Source organism: Taurulus bubalis, assembly GCF_910589615.1.
Source record: "Taurulus bubalis genome assembly, chromosome: 4".
NCBI lineage: Eukaryota > Metazoa > Chordata > Actinopteri > Perciformes > Cottidae > Taurulus > Taurulus bubalis.
The window spans coordinates 25,536,793-25,548,960 of NC_136592.1; the positions used below are offsets into that span (position 1 = coordinate 25,536,793).

At 40.1% G+C, this 12,168-nt stretch overlaps 2 protein-coding genes across 2 annotated transcripts in view; both read left to right on the forward strand.

Moving 5' to 3' along the window:
* The window catches only part of myo9aa (myosin IXAa), a gene marked incomplete at its 5' end in the record, with an annotated part of 73,104 nt that extends 70,347 nt beyond the window's left edge, over positions 1–2,757 (forward strand). Inside the window, 2 exons of the mRNA XM_079217305.1 lie at positions 59–201; positions 302–2,757. Of these exons, the coding sequence (XP_079073431.1) occupies positions 59–201; positions 302–795 (637 nt within the window). The 3' untranslated portion in view covers positions 796–2,757. The remainder of the gene's footprint in view (positions 1–58; positions 202–301) is intronic.
* Positions 2,758–4,324: 1,567 nt separating this feature from the next.
* Positions 4,325–11,877, forward strand: scamp2l (secretory carrier membrane protein 2, like). The gene is made up of 9 exons (XM_079216705.1): positions 4,325–4,430; positions 5,305–5,382; positions 5,481–5,567; positions 6,490–6,619; positions 6,705–6,833; positions 7,350–7,509; positions 8,148–8,249; positions 8,767–8,884; positions 10,148–11,877. The coding sequence occupies exons 1-9, from the start codon at positions 4,374–4,376 to the stop codon at positions 10,292–10,294; spliced, it is 1,008 nt and encodes a 335-aa protein (XP_079072831.1). The 5' UTR covers positions 4,325–4,373; the 3' UTR covers positions 10,295–11,877.
* The last annotated feature ends 291 nt before the right edge of the window (positions 11,878–12,168 follow it).

Sequence of the window (12,168 nt, forward strand, 5' to 3'; positions counted from 1 at the left end):
GTGTCTCAACATGTGTGTTCAGCTCATTTGTTCATCTCTATAATGTTTGCCTCTGCAGAGAGGAGTTGACTTTTGAGATATTGACTCTGGAGCCACGAGCATCGGACGATGAGACCCTCGAGTCGGAGGCTTCTATTGGTACAGCCGACAGCTCTGAAAACCTCAATGTGGACTCCGAGGAAACCATTTCTGACTTCTCTGGTGTGTACCCTGACCTTTCAGTTTGCTGTTTTTTTTGTTTTTTTTTATGTATAATCGGAGAGAAAAAGACAACTAACCTTGTCTTCGCCTTTCATTGCAGAGAGAGGTCCAGGGTTCACTTCCCCCTGGCCTCGGAGAGCTGACATGACAAGCCCCCGGCGCCGCGCTCTTCGCCGGCAGCCTGACTCCCTGGACTCTGTGGACTCTTCCTCCAGTGTTTCCTCCTACTCTTCGTCATCACACTTCCACCCATCGTCCTCTTCCTCCTCTGCCAGCACCCGGCATTTTCGTTTCCACTCCAAGTCTCCCACCGCGGGCTCAAGTCTGGCCCAGGCCCCGCCTCTGAATGCACCTCAAGCCTCCCGATTCGACAACACAGACAGTAGCCCCACAGGAGATCAGGAAGGAGCGTATGACGAAAGGCCCCTGTTTACAAGCAGAGGAACTTTCAACCCGGAAAAGGGCAAACAGAAACTTAAAGGGGCCAAGCCTTCAGCCCAGAGGCACTCCAGAGAAGGCCCTGGCCCTGGCAGGGACCCTCCAGACCTACCACAGCAGCTGGTATTGTATGGCAGTAATGAATTCATGGTATGAAGGACAGTGGGACACCAAAGCACTCCCTATCCAACTCCCTGGTCCCTGGTATACGTTCTCAATGGGAAGTGATGCGATGGCGACTGATCTCCACTCCTCAAAGCACTCTTGCTTAGCCTTTCTTGAAGTCTGCAAAAAAAATTATAAAGTGCCGTGTACAATGTTTCAGGGATCAGTGGAAAGCTTCCGCTTCTGTGGACTAAACTGCCACCCATGCTCTCACAGTGCCTCCGCAGCTCTTTACTCGGCGCCAAGAGGAGACCCGCTGAGCAGGAGGATGGAGAAAAGGGAGCGTTGGAACACGCGGGAGACCATCGAGCATCAGGGAACGCCACGGAGCTGCAAAGCTTAAGCGGTAGTCTTTCAGCACATGAGAAGACAGCCGGCAACATCAGGCATCACGGATGTTACAGTGAACGTAAAGCTCACAATTATTAGCTGCTTTATGAGTTTACAGTTCATAACAATCAGTGTAAGCGGTGGTTGATCTGTTACTACAAATTTATTTTTCCCCTTATTTAAATAATTTTAATGGCACAGAAAGTCTTTATAGCATATAATATACAGGTATAAATGCTGTACAAAGCCGGAACACCAGCCTCTGCTGAGTAGGGTAGTTGAAGTCAAATATTTATCTTTATTTTTTTTTTATTTTTTTTTTTTGAATATCTTGGACAGAGATGTACGTATTTGGGAGGTAGATGATTTATGTTTGTTTTTGTGTGTGCGCATGTGCTGAGTGCTTATGCAGCTTGACTGTATGTGTGTGTGCGAAAGAGAAAGAGAAAAACCACTTCACGTGTTGTAAGTTTGTGCTGCTTTTTCCCCCTAACAAGGGAAATAACGCCATCAAAGGGACCAAGTCAGCTGGTGTTTATTCCAGCCAAAGGGGATCCCAGCTCTGTGAAAATGTCAGATGTGTATACAATCCCTGCATTCACTGCTTAACAGCCATACTACAATTGTAATTGTACAGTACAGTTCATATGTACAGTATATTGGACAAATGCCATTCTATTCTTGAAACCTATTGTTACCCCACTCCCAAACTCATCCCCGCCTCCTGTCTCCTGTCTCCTGTAAAGTGTTTGCTCAATGGCAACCAAGAAAGAACATACAATCAGTTTGTCTTTTGTTTTTATTATTGATAATGTCTATGGTTTTGTCCTCTTTAAGTGTATTTTTTTTCCAATACTCAACAATGTCAAAGTACTGTAGATTACTTATTTCAAAAATGTTCACAGCAGACATTTTGACTTTTTAAAGTAGAAGCAAAGGTGTTACGAATAACATTAATGATGGCTCTGTTTTATTCTCAGTAGTCCATGACAGTGAGCCAGCATGAAAAATACCTGGACCCTGAAACTGAAGCCGTTCAATTTAGACATCAGCCATTGTTCATTTTTATTATTTACACATGCGCTTTTCCTACTGTGACGCATCGAAATGTCTTTTATGAAAATGACATCTTTGATATTGATACTGATCCATTATCGATGATGCCACAAAAACACATGATACATTCAGTACAATTAGCAAGGGTGCAGATGTGACAGAACGGGAAATCTGCCTTTTTCAATGATTTAAATGAGACCGTGTCACATTTTATAGACGAAACAACACAGTATTTCTCTTCCAGATGAAAAGCGGAGTTAATTTGCTTGATTCGGTTCTCGCAGGGGTTTCGCTGATATTTTCTGTGCAAATTTTTTGTACCTTTTTATGTTAAAGGTTCTTTCATCTCATTTTGAATCGGTGAATCTGCAGATAAATTCTATACTCAATATACTTTATCAAAAATAGTACAAATGTTACAATCCACTCAAATTAGGCACGATATGAGATGAAGAAAAATCCCCTTGTTTGTCATCTTTTGTTTTGGATGGGAGAGGGAGAAACAACTGACAGAGATCTGTACTCCACTACTGTGCCCTTTTCGAGTTGCTTTAGGAATCTGTTGCTTCCTTCAGGGAAATTAAATAATAAATAATAAATAAATAATCAGGCTACTTCTTCTTGGAAGAACAGGTTATGTACAGTTTGCTGTCCTTTTTCTACATTTGTTCATCCTATAGGTGCTGCTTCTGTCCCGTAAAGTAATTTACATTTACACATGCATTTGTATCATCACAAAAAGGACAATCTCTGCTTTGGGGTCCATATTCCTCTTCTGGTATAAACAGAAATTGGCTTTGCAATTATAAGCATATTGAACTGCTCCTGAGATACAGTATTAACACTCAGCTAACCTTTTACTGTCTGTAGCCTGAAGACAGCAGACTATTCTTAAATTAGTTTTCATTCAAATTTCGTAAAGTCAATTAGTTTCATCACCTTTTGGATATTGTAGAATCAAAGGATCCAGCCATAACAATACATAAAAGCAGTTTTGAGGCATCTGCAGCAGCTAAAAGGGGTTCAATCAGGAAATGTAATGTTACCACGATGTAATAATAGTTTTCCCAGCCAGAAAGGGGATCAGTAAAACATTTGTTTAAGTCTCAACCTTTTAATTTAAATGAAAGAGAATACAGCATTTAGTTTTTACTATACGTTGAAATACTTTTTTTGTGAAGACTTTTTACAAAACCAACCCAAATGTAGTCTGTGCTTGAGTGTGCCTTAAATAGCCTTAAACGTGATGCAGCCTTATGTGTTGTTATTGCCCTCGTGTATCGTGTTTTATGTCATGTTTGCTTTGTAATCATGTATCAGCAGGCATGTTGGTTAGTAAAACTCATCGGGTATTTTCAGTGCACTTTGTAAGCAAGAGGCACAAAGTACAGAGATTCACATCTGAAAGCAGTTATGTAATATATCAAAGTACATTTGCCCTTATACTGTACTTTTCTTCTCTTTTTTTTACAATTCTGAGATACTAATATCAGAAATATTTATTATTCTGAAATGAGATGTCAAATTGTTCCTTTTACTTTTGATACTTGAACTAGGCTATTATGTTTATGCAATTCATAGTTTACACTGTAGTATTGCTATTTTTACATTAGTAAAAGATCTGAGCACTTCTTCCACCACAGGCTACAAGTCAACCACATGACATAAGCAGCTACATGGCATGCAATTGACAAACAATACAACATAAATACATTTGATTCGCATAAATGAAATAGGCATGTCTATCATATTTACTTGCCATTATCCTGTGTAAAGTTACCTCCTATCGAGGTTTGTTTAATCGTTTACGTAGCTCATAAATCCGACAGCACCTAAAGGCAACTGAAAAGCCTAAATAAACAGATTCAAGTGTTAAAAGGAGCTCTTTTTTTGGACGTGTACCACGACAGACCGGGTCACATTTCTAGACAGACTGTGACGAGAACCACATGTTTTAAAATTGTTTCTTTAAATAAAATGTAAATAAATAAAGGTGCGTGGTACGTGTTAATTGATCAGTAATTCCTTCGCGGACAGCCTCCTGGTGACGCGGGCCACTTTCGATCGACGCATGCGCAGAGGCTCGGCGTGTCACAAGAAGCACCAGCACCAGCAGCAGCCGCCGCCGGGGAGACGGGAGCTGTCGTGTTGTTTCTGCCACACAAGATAAACTTTTCTCCACCATGTCAGGATTAGACAGCAACCCCTTCGTGGACCCGGTGGACACAAATCCCTTCCAGGTGAGGCTGTGGTTTTATTCCTCTGTGCGCGAAGTTTCGAAGACGAGGAGCCTGAAGACCGAAAGAGATCTGCTGTAACACAAACCTGTTTGGTTGGTTGCTGGGTTCGGCCTCTGCGTTTCCTGAGTAAGAAACGTCACTACTATAACGTATGAGACATTGCAGTGTTATTGCAGTCAAGTACAGAGCCTTCATTTAAAAACGTGTCTGTAAAACGGTGTGTACGCTGTACGTGGGCTTTTAGGTTCACTCACCTGCGCAGGTGAGCAGCGCCACGAACAGGTGCGTGCTGATATTTAGCCATCAAATGTGACCCAGTGACGACATTAATGAAGGATTTTGTAAACCTCCTCAAGAGAAAATATATGATTTAATGGCGGACGTTGTAGGTGTATCGCATCTTTTATACGGTGTTTTTGTTTTTATCAGAAGCTAATGATCACATCCGGGTGTTTTCAGATCTAATAGCTCAAGGGAGTAATGTAATAGGTGAGCTTGTGTCCTTGTGGATTATTTACTTAAAGAAAAAGCACCATTTTGCGTGTTCAAGCTAAGAAACTGTGTTTTACCTGAGACAGATGGTCGAGGGCCAAGAGTCTATTAGTATGTCTTAATTGGAAATGTCTTAATATTAAAAGTCTAATGTATGCACCACCTGCCAATACTAATTCCTCGTATGTGAAATATACCTGAAATATACAAATAAATGGTTCTGATTCCGAATAGCTGGTGCGTGAGACAAATAAGTGCTCGATCTGTGCTAGATAGGACTCTTTGGGACTCTGCTTACCCCACACATGGCACCAAATAAGAGAAGGGTTATGGCTTCGCACAAAAAAAATACATAACACCAAGTTCTACTTTTTTTTTTCAGGATGCGTCTATCACACAAGCCACCACCAGAGGCTCTGACACTAGTGGCGAGTTCAACCCATTCTCTGCAACTGAAATGGTTTGTTCCTCCCTTTTCAATACTACTTCTTGATGTGATGTATAGTTTTTCCCTCCATCTGTGTTTAAAAAATAAGCATTGCTTCACTCGTTTAACAGGAAACCCACACTGCCACGACCATCCCCATCTCTGCTGCCTCCTCTCAACCCGCCATCCTGCAGACCTCTGTGGAGCAGAGTCCACAAGTGAGTCACACACACACACACACACACACACACACGTTTGCAAGTAAAGGCCATTAAATGAGCTGGTGTGAAATCTCTTTTCAGCCATTTTATACTTCGGCTAAGATCAATTAACAAGAGTGCATCTGTCTTTGATGGTTGATCGTGGCTTTGAATGTCCAAAACGATAGATGAGTACAATGATAAAACGCTAATGTTTCCAGTGAATCATGGACCCTGACCAATAAGGATTATTTGAGGCTCTTATAACAATATTTGAAAGTGTATAAAAACATAACAATGCATAGGCTGATACAGGTTTCTTTTTCACATTTTATTTTAGGCTATGGTATTTCTACTTTAACTTAAGAAAAGGATCTAAGTAAGAGTCCTATATTCTAAATCTTACTCAAGTAAAAGTACAGAAGTGTTATCAGTAAAATGGACTTAAAATATCGAATGTAAAATTACTCACTATGCAGAATGTCTCCTTTTTAAAGTTTGTTATTATTATAAAATGTTTAGCACTTCTGAATACATGTAAGAGCAATACAATGTTGTAGTTCAGGTGAACCCAATTTTACTTGTACTTTGTTATTTTGCTGGCTATATTACAATGATTAGGATCATTGTAACAAAAGTATTATTTTACACAACTTTCCAATTCTCTCGTCACTATTTGCCAACACAATATATCTGTAATAAGCTTTTATTGGTGTATAGTATTGCCTGCTTTTAGGATCAACATGTCAACTGGGGCTCTAGTAGTGAGATGGTACCTCAGGGTAACATTTGGTCTCAGGAGCCTCACATGGATGAATTAGGTGTCCAGGGTTGTGCCTGTGTTTAAATCCACATCACAAGCAGGTCAAAATGCAGCAAGGCGTTGTGGAGACAGGGTTACGCTCGGCGTTAAGTGTGCAGTTCTTCCATCTCCCACCAGGCGAGCATAGCTACCGGCCAGGCGAACCTTCTCAAACAGCAGGAGGAGCTGGAGAAGAAAGCAGCCGAGCTGGAGCGGAAGGAGCAGGAGCTGCAGAACAGGAGCGCAGGCCTAGCGCTCAACACTGGTGGTAACTAGACGTTTGAGTTGTGTGTACAAAGGATACGGATCGACACCGCCCTCACAATGCTAACCCATCATTTTGTGTGTGTCAGCTAAAGAGAACAACTGGCCACCTCTTCCCTCGTACTCCCCTGTGAAGCCCTGCTTCTATCAGGACTTTGAGGGGGAAATCCCTGAGGACTACCGCAGGATCTGCAAGAGGATGTACTACCTCTGGATGTGTACGTACCCCTGCATGCAGTATTTACCTTCATACCTGCTGTTTGTAAATAAAAGGGTCATTGATCCATAACAGACTTGTTATCATACCAAACCGTCAGATGTCAACCACACTCTCTCGTTTAAAGAAACCCAGGTCTGTAGCACACCAGGGCTGGCAAATGTCAGCATCTTCACGTCATGATTTTACTCCTATTGTTCCTAGAATGTTGATATTTAATATCACAATTACATGAATCCTAAACATACTGTAGTGGCTTTTTGGTAGCTTTTTTAGTTATATAAGGTATGTCCATATAAGGTGTCCATTTTGAGGGTGAAGTATCCCTTTTTTAAGGGTTTACTGAAAACGTCACTCGCACCTATTAATTCCTCTAAAAGGGCACCAAAGACGGTTCACTAGAAAATATACACACGACTCAATTCGTTAGCAATTTGAAAGCAGAATTTGTCCTTCGGCTGATGTCTTGGATGATAGTTGGCTGTCCAGCTCACTGGTTTCCCTCGTGTCTTCCCAGTCCACAGTGCCACCCTCTTCCTCAACGTGCTGGCCTGCCTGGCTTACTTCACCGCAAGCTCTGACTACGGCATTGACTTCGGTCTGTCCATCGTCTGGTTCCTCCTCTTCACCCCCGTGTCCTTCATCTGCTGGTACAGGCCCGTCTACAAGGCCTTCAGGTGCACAGTACTCTTTAATTTGCATGACTCACCAGATGTAATGGTTTTGTTGTACAAGCAGTAGAAATAGGGACATATGGAGTGGAACTAGTTAGCACCCTCATCCTCCAAGTCAGCCAGAGGGGTTAGAGGAAGTATAATGGAGCCACTCTGTACTCAATTAAAAATATTAGAAAATGATACTATCACTATTTTTCTTGCTTATGGTTTTACAGTGCTTTTAATTAGATTTTTTTTGGGGGGGGGGGGCTGAACGTTTGGCTGAAAATAAGCATCTGAAACCACATTTACACCTTTTCTGGATTTTGGAGTAATATCGGCAAAATGTAGTTTACTTGTGATCTATTTATTAAAATGTTCTTATACAACATAACATCGAGCAGTAAGATATACAAAAGAATGAATAGAGGAGGCAAGTGTTGTAAAGCCCAAATTTCAGTAAAACGGGAACAAAAAAGACAAATGCAAAAAATGAGTTCTGTGTGGAGATTTATTACTAAAAATAAATATATTATAATATATGTCTTCATTCAACTGTTACTTCTTTATTTGATAGTCTGGCAGCAAACCAACCTAAATATCTTAAATACTTAACACCATTAATAACAATTCCTTATGTTTCTGCTTCTCCTCTCTAGGTCTGACAGCTCCTTCAGCTTCTTTTTCTTCTTCTTTGTCTTTTTCTTCCAAGTGGCGGTGTACATCATCCAGACGGTTGGGATCCCCAAGTGGGGGAACAGGTCAGTGGGAACTTTCTTTAACCCAATAATCATCTGCATGTTGGGTGATAGTGCCATACATGACCGTTTTTCATTGCTAACAAGGGGTTTCTGACTTCATGAGTGAGGAGTGTGCTTTGGGTAGATGCATAGTAAATGTGGGTATGCATGGGTCCATGTGTTTCTTCATTCACGTGTTTGTGTGTGTGTGTTTTCTTGCCCTGTATCTCCTCTCTTACATCTCTTTGACAGATTCCAGCTGCTCTAACTTGTCTGGGTCGCTGCTTTGTAAGTGTGTCGAACTTTTCTCTTTGGGTTTTATTTCTATATCATGCCATATATTCGGCTTTTCAGTTTTCCATCATTCACTGTTTCAAACCTCGTGCTTTCCCATTGGTCACTTGGGGAAGGTAAGGTGCACGCCTCATTTAGCTTTAATTCAGCCATTCAGTCATAATATTTTGTTTTAATGCCAGGATATTCTGTTGTATAAAATGTAAAATGACACCTGGCTATTTGTTGTCTCTGTTGTTAACAGTGGATGGATCGCAGCCATCAGCATGATTGGCACAAACTTGGCTGTGGCTGTGGTTATGATGGTGGTCGCCGGATTTTTCACTGTGAACGCGGTCCTGGCTGTGGTTCTACTGAAAATGGTACGCGAATTAAAAAACTTGACCCTTCACCAAACGGAGTACTGAACCATGTTACAGTTTGTACATTGCAGATAATCTGGTTAGTATTTGAATGTAAACCAGTCAAATGTAATATACCATGGCTAGGTTACATAACGCTTATTTTGTATGTATGTTTGCTGTCAATTTAAAGATGCCAGTGCCTATTTATAATTAATAGACAAATGGAAAGTCGAACATATAAATATGGGTATTCCCACTGTGGGTTTATATTGTTTGTTTTTCCTCCAACTCTGTGGCAATACAGATCAAAGAGAAACAAAATAAGGGAAAATAAAGATGGTGGTGACAAACACTGGCGATGAAAGGGCAACAGAGGGAATATGGAGATTTAGAAACTGGTGAAGGGTTATAAAGGTTCAGAAACACTCCAGGCAGGTCAGTCTACAAACAAGTTTCCCAAAACGTGCCACATAGCAGCACATGGAAGTACAACGAAAAACACAACTGTGCCATGTTATGAAGATTTTATTTTAACAGTGAGCATGTGCACAGTGTGGACTCTGAACACCACGTTGTCCTTCATTATCATCTGCATATATCTGCTTTTGCGACGCAAACCTGCCAAAAATCATAACTGCAACTAGGAAGCACTCGGAGAGCACGTACCTCCATCAGAATTGCACGATCCTACAACTTTTCTATTTTAATCCTAAAGATGTTTGTAGACATTTTTGATCTGCGTCTTGACCCAAATGGCATTGAAATACACGTACAGTAATGATAGACAATCATCACATTGTTTTCATTCAAATAAGTACAATAGTCAATGAGGAATTGGCAAAACAAATTAAATCTGCCCTAAATGACCGATCTTGCAATGTTACAGTATACAATTCTAGAAAAACAAAATCCTGAACTTACTTCCAAATTTCACTGACCTTTCTTTAGTTTTGAGATATCTCATTAACTAATAAACACATTTGAATTGATTGAAAAGATAGCTACTTGAATTGTAGAATCTCATTTTCGAGGCTACTGTATAGACACAAATACAAAATTCTAAAAGATTTTTATATATATATAAATAAATTTTAAAAAACAAACTAATTCAGACAAAAACAGGATTACATAACGAATCATACGCTGCAAATACACAGATACAGACGGCTTGGATAATAAATCAAATCGGAAAACAGTACACTGTCCTGACGCAGTGTGAGGAGGTAAACAGAGCGACTATTCTAATCGAAAGAAACCTCTCACCCTGTCTTATGTCCCCAGGTGCACTCTAAGTACAGAAGGACAGGTGCCAGCTTCAACAAGGCCCAGCAGGAGTTCTCCACCGGAGTCTTGACCAACCGAACAGTCCAGACTGCTGCAACCAGTGCAGCCGCCACCGCTGCCCAGGGAGCCTTTGGCAGGAATTAGTCATTAATCAGGCTAGTCTCTTCTCTGACCAACATAGCAATGTCCCAACATACTTAAGTGTGGTTAGGGGATCTGGGTTTAATCTATTTATGAAAAAAGGCCACACACACACACACACAAAAAAAAAAAAAAACACTTTTGAGAGAAATTGTTCTACAAGAACAGAGTGAAGTGTCTGTTTTTCCTCTTGCTGTTTAAACATACAGAAGACAAGCTAGAGGTCTTCTGCAAGCATGTCATGACTTGCAATATGTCTCTGTTGTAACTGAGCTCTTTACCACCCTCATCAGTATGCAGCACAACTCCTGCTATCAAAAATGTATTCTGGGGAAAGTGGGAAGGAGACAGATAACTGAAGTTGAACCGAAAGAGGCAGTATGACGAAAATGAATTGGCAACCCCTCATCACAATTTGACTAACTGGAATACATTCAACGTGGTCGACTAAAGATGTACGGCGCACCACTGAACAGGGCTGGAGTTTAGTGATTAAGTACATTTATTTAAATCCCTTCACTGTTAAATACGCTGGCGGGGAGCATTAGGATGTTTCTATCTAACATACTAGGACCTCATGAATAAGCACAGGGAGGAGTTGGGATTATCTAAAAAGCACACTTAACATGATAATGTTTCACCGTCATTGAATGATGGACCCACTTAATGTATGAATACATATTTGTGTCATTACAGAAGCATATGGAGCGTTACAGGTTATGTCATTCTGCCTTCACAAACAGGTGTAATACATACAGACTTTATATTCCACCATTTGAGCGTCTATAAAATGAGACGCATCTATCTTACTCAACTAACGAACACAGCTGCTGTTTGAATTTTTCGATCTAAATCTTGTGGTTTTTTTTCATGTGTACAGGAGGATGATAAATAATGAAGGGGAAGGGAGGAAGGTTTTTCTTTCTAATGTTTAAATCAGTTTACTGATTTTTTTTTTTAGATGAAGTTTGACAAACAGTTCCTCTTCGGGCAAATGAAGATGTGGTTTAACTGGGATTGCATATTTTAATTCATGTTGAGTTGTGAAGAATACCATTATGTTTTCTGTCATTAAAATGAAAGTCAGGGTGCAGATTTATTAATGTAACTTTAGTGACATATAGTAAACAATGTAGGTGTATTTGCAGTACTTAGAGTGTATTAACGAGCAGAAAGAACACATTTATCCAATATTTTCCATAGTAATTCTACTGCAGACAGAATGTCTCCTGTATTTTCTCGCTGCTTTCTACCTACTTGTTGTTGGGTATTTACATTTTTGCTTGTGAATACACTGTATATGTACACTATATACTGTACATATAAGTTGTCCAATTCTGATCTTTCGATACTGAATTACGTTGTTTGAGTGTAACCTCAGTGCCTGGAAGCAGATGTAACCCACCAATTCGTGTTTGTTTTGATGAGAGTTAAGAAGTTAGTTTTTCCGGTGAAGTTTCCCCTTAGACGATCAGAATGAGTTTTAAGGTGTGTTGTACATATTGGTTTAAAATATAAATTGGAGCGGTATTTGCTGTAAATCTTTTCTCAGTCTTAACATTGAATAAACTGTCATTTGTATGTTTCAGTAGGTGTGAGCTGCATTTTAAAAACTGAATCTACCCTCTGCCCTGATGTAAATAGCAGGCAATATGGGAAAGTGGGAAATTGTCTGAAATTCTTCTCAGCATTGTTTATGTAATTTGCATGAGAGAAGTCATGATTTGATACAATACTTAAAAAAAAGAAGGCTCATTTTGTTTTCGCTGTGGCGGAAAGTAATTGTTTTGCCCTTTTAATTATTTTTTTTTATATAGTCCCAATTTTACGCATATGGTGTTTTATGATCTAACTTTTTTTGTATTAACTAAAACAAA